The following is a 4,502-nucleotide window of genomic DNA, read 5'->3' on the forward strand; positions in this document are numbered from 1 at the left end:
CATCATCTAATATTATGCCATATACATATAAAATGACTGACCTGCATTGTAATAATCTGGACTGGTGAAAATCAAAATTAATTAAACTAATACTTATAAAGGGATGGAATAAGTGTAATCTTTTACTATAGATCATGGCTTACAGGACTTGTTATTATAGAGATGTTAGGCGATGTCCTCATTAAATTTACTCTAAAAATGTTATTTTTCATATATTTGTGATTGCCAAATGGGATTTTCTCAGTATTATCGCAGTTCTGTGGCCGTGCACAGAGTCTATAATTGTTTGTGAATGTTAAATTTTTGAGTGATTTGTTTTTTTTTTATGCTTGAATTATTACGTTTGACATTTTGAAGCAAGATTTTTAAACTGTGGACGCAAAACGACGCATTTAACACTGTAGAACAAAGACAATATTTATAGATCTTTCCATATTCACCTAGCCCTCACCACAACGCAGGTCAGCCTGCACCCTATACCTAGACTCTAGATACAAGTGTGTCTATTTCCTCAGTTTCTCGTTGAGCCAGTCGGCAGTGAGTTCATCAATCTCTCTGACTTCGAGCAGTCGCGGCGCGCCCACAGCCGCCGCCAGAGCGCGCTGCGTACCCGCGTACATTACCTGTACAGCAAAAATTATGACTTATAATTCAAATATTGTTATTTAACAGAATTAATAAGAAATTGTATTGATCAGTATAAAGCAATTTTTTTTAATAGCATTAATGTTTGAAACAAACCACAAAATATGTTATAAAAATCCTTTCAAAACAACCATTTCGATTGCTTTTTCGCTTTGTATTTAAAGTGAACTTAGTCGTTTTGGCGTTCTCTCGTATCAGAGGCCAAGACACAATTTGGGTCGCTGAGCCAACAGAGTAAGTAAGTATTTAAAGTGAAACTCATACTTAAAGATTTTTGCCACTAGATTCCACCATTTGTTACCTCTGCACGCCCAAACGGCTGGATCGATTTCGATGAAATTGGCTTTTATCCTATTTCGTTAAAAGAGGGTAATGCTTTTGCAACTTCAACCGACATCAAGTCGTGCGAAACCGAAAACAAAAACTAGTCCAGAATTAAATGAAGGGTTATAAATGATTAATATAGTGACCTGTAGTTCCATATGTGCGTCTCGCGGCGTGTAGAATATGAAACACATCGGGAACGATATCCGCCCGTCTTCGTGCTCCATTTTATAACTGAAATGTTAAATATGTGGATATTAATTATAACCTTTATATAATTAAACAAATATGGGAGAGATAGGGCGCAACTAGACCCATCACTGTAACGTTTTTAAAGTGCCTGGAAAACGGGCTACTTCAAATAAAAATGTTTTGTTGTGGGTCAGAACGCCAAGCCACTGAGCGGGATGCGACGCGGGTTCGATCGCTGTGTAGGACAATCATTTGTGTGATCCATGAATGAATGTAGTGTCATGTTTGTGAAACATCCCGCGATACAAGGATTAAATTGCCAAGTGCGAAAGTCGTCATTTGAATAAAGAAAAGAATGTCGATAAGTAATATTTCGTAACTAAAACTGCTTGTATCATGAATCCAGTGTATAAGAAGTCCAGTGAAGTGCTTTTTCGACCACATCTTACGAATCCTATACTACGAACCCTTTTTCGGGATATGCCGGACTCTCGCCGACCAAAAACCCCCCGGGTCCCTTCAGCAGCCTGAGCCATAGATACGGCATCGCTTGCGCTTGCTGCGCAACTCTGACTGGGTATGACGAATCTTCCATGTCCTAACCCTCTTCCATCCTACACACTACGGACTCTGCATATACTACGGAAACAAAGTGCTACGAATACTGTTTTTGTTACGAATCCTGCGACCAAACGAAAATCCTAACTACTTTAATAGCATCGTAAGTGCTACGAACACTGTTTCTGCCACGAATCCTGCAACCAAACTAAAACCTAACTACTTTATTGGAATCTTAAGTTCTACGAATGCTGTTTTTGCCACGCATCCTACAACCAAAATAAAAATCTAACTACCTCATTGGTTCCACATGTGCTACGAACGCTGTTTTTGCTACGAATCCTGCCAATCTTAAACCTATAGTCTCACCTGTATACAATGAACCTCGGCTGGTGTGACGGCAAGATGTCCTGCAACTCCTCAAGCTCCACGCTGTCCAACTCCTCATCGACCTCCAAGGTCTGCTTTTCTCTGTTCACCTGGAATTGAAGATAGTTAGAATTGAGTTCTTGCATTATAAAGTGATCTACATGACTTGACTACATGACTAGCCATGAGCTTTTAGCTTATTTTAAGCGCTGACACATTGGCGCTGCAGTCGCTTACGAGCCGTCAGTGAACGAACACGTGTCCGAGTTACGCATAACTAGGTGTACGTCAAAGTGTGTTTTATTTGCCCCCGGGGTACTATTCGGTAGTAATATAAAAAACGACTCTGTAATTTTTGTTCTGCTACTGTTTCTTTGATGATCCACGCAAGACGGCTGGCAGGAGCTGGATGCGAGCAGCCGAAGATAGATCTCGATGGCGTGTGATTGGGGAGGCCTATGTCCAGCAGACGAATATGGCCTGATGATGATGATGATTTTTCTCTACACTTGAGCACTAAGGCAAATGTGAGAGACGAGCTAGCAGATCCGAAATATATACTCCTTACTAAGGGTTGCAGCCGTGTGAACAATGGGCAAAGCAAGCAACATGGGTGGGTTTTAGTTAGTAAAAGTCTGTAGAACCTTCCACTCAACCCAAAGGAGTCATTTGATGACATCCCATCAATAGATGCACAAATAATTATGCTGTATTCTTTAACAATAAGTACAATTAATTAATTAAAATGGTGAAATAGGTGTTCGTTCAAAAATATCCTGAATTTTTTTACTTTCTTCTCTCAGACAGCGAATTTATATCAGAAACATCCAGACATTAGTTGATGAATACATCAATAAATAGTTCCCCAAACAAAAAATATTTAATTATCTTATCATAAATACATAACAACAGCTATTACAGCCATAGACACAAACATATGTTGTTTGTGGTTTCATGTTGGTCATTATAATATAGTAGTTACAGACCACAGTAACCACAATTATTGATAATAATGTTTATTGATAGTCTCATTACAATTAAAACTTTTATTCTTAATGCTTTGGGTGTAAAGGATTTGTTTTAATCATTATTTAATATATTGTAAATGTATCTTATATTAATAGCTTGTTAAATATGAATAGAGATTAATTAAAATGTATTTAATTTCAATTATTTCTAATAAGAATTAGTATTTAAAATATTTAGCACCACTATTCATAAGAAAAGTTTTTCATGTCATTAAAAACAAATAGATTGTATTAATACAATAAATTTTCTATATGCCCAGATATATAACAATATTATGGTGGGAATGATTACAATATGGGAGTCTAATAATATTCAACTTACAAGTCAAGAGTAATTTTATTATGAAAGAAGAATATGAAGTAAAATAATGCATGAAAGTAACATTCTAAAATATTGGTGGCAAAACGAAGTTTTTAAATTTTCGGCAAGAGTATTATGTCAAACAGCCAACTCAGTTACAAGTAGCTACATATGTATAATATTTCCATACATAGTCTGTATTGATTCACTGAAACGTTTAAATTAATAAGTAAAATCCTGTGGAAGTTACCCGCTATAGCATGACGTAAGTAAGATAGGAGATATGGATGAATGACTCAGATGCAATGAAGCTCAACAACACCATTTATAACGAAAATTAAGACTAAAACTCTGTGTCTATATTTAACGTTAAACAAAGAAAATCTATAAATTAATATATTTTTTTTAGATAATAAACCTTTATACTATCATACTTTTTTAATTTATCTGAATAAATAAGTAAAGTGAACATCATAAGCTACCTTCAGTATAAGCGCAGCATTTGTCGTGTGTTTCTGGAATCTAAACTTCTTTAACACTTCCTTTACGTCATCTGTGATGTCGCAAACGTTTACGTTGTGTGATGACATGGTAATTAAATGTATTTAATATAAAAACAAACAATAAATAGCGGAACACTCAGTGAATTGTTTACGTCTACAGTTTGACAAATGACAAGTAACGTCAACGCCCTTGACAACGGCAGTGTTGCTGGCTCTCGTATTTTAAATAATTTTAGTAACTTACTTAACTAAACATTTAATTTTTAACTTTAGTATAAAAAGTCCAAGACTTCTAAATTAAACTTAGTCGTGTCATGTATCATAAATTTTTAGAATCGTTAGTTTGACTCATATAATAAAATTGCGAGTTGTATATTATTTTGTAACAACAATAATATTTGGTGAAAAAAATTATGATTTGCACCTACAAAATTATATAGAATCTCAACATCTCAGCATAAAATGTTTCCTAGTCATGGAAAGTTGAACAACAGTGATTGAATTAACAAAAAATAACTTTACAACAAATAGAATGACCTCATTCACGCTCTAATTCTTCTGATACAAAAAAGTACACAATCA

General features: G+C 35.2%; 1 protein-coding gene across 1 annotated transcript; it reads right to left on the minus strand.

Moving 5' to 3' along the window:
• Nucleotides 1-215: 215 nt before the first annotated feature.
• On the minus strand, nucleotides 216-4,104 carry LOC113498694 (glia maturation factor beta). The gene is made up of 4 exons (XM_026878810.1): nucleotides 3,900-4,104; nucleotides 2,089-2,198; nucleotides 1,116-1,203; nucleotides 216-623 (listed from the first exon to the last, which is right to left on the minus strand). Exons 1-4 carry the CDS (start codon nucleotides 4,005-4,007, stop codon nucleotides 504-506), a joined length of 426 nt encoding a protein of 141 aa, XP_026734611.1. The 5' UTR covers nucleotides 4,008-4,104; the 3' UTR covers nucleotides 216-503.
• Between the last annotated feature and the right edge of the window lie 398 nt (nucleotides 4,105-4,502).

The sequence above is a fragment of the Trichoplusia ni genome, chromosome 11 (assembly GCF_003590095.1).
Source record: "Trichoplusia ni isolate ovarian cell line Hi5 chromosome 11, tn1, whole genome shotgun sequence".
NCBI lineage: Eukaryota > Metazoa > Arthropoda > Insecta > Lepidoptera > Noctuidae > Trichoplusia > Trichoplusia ni.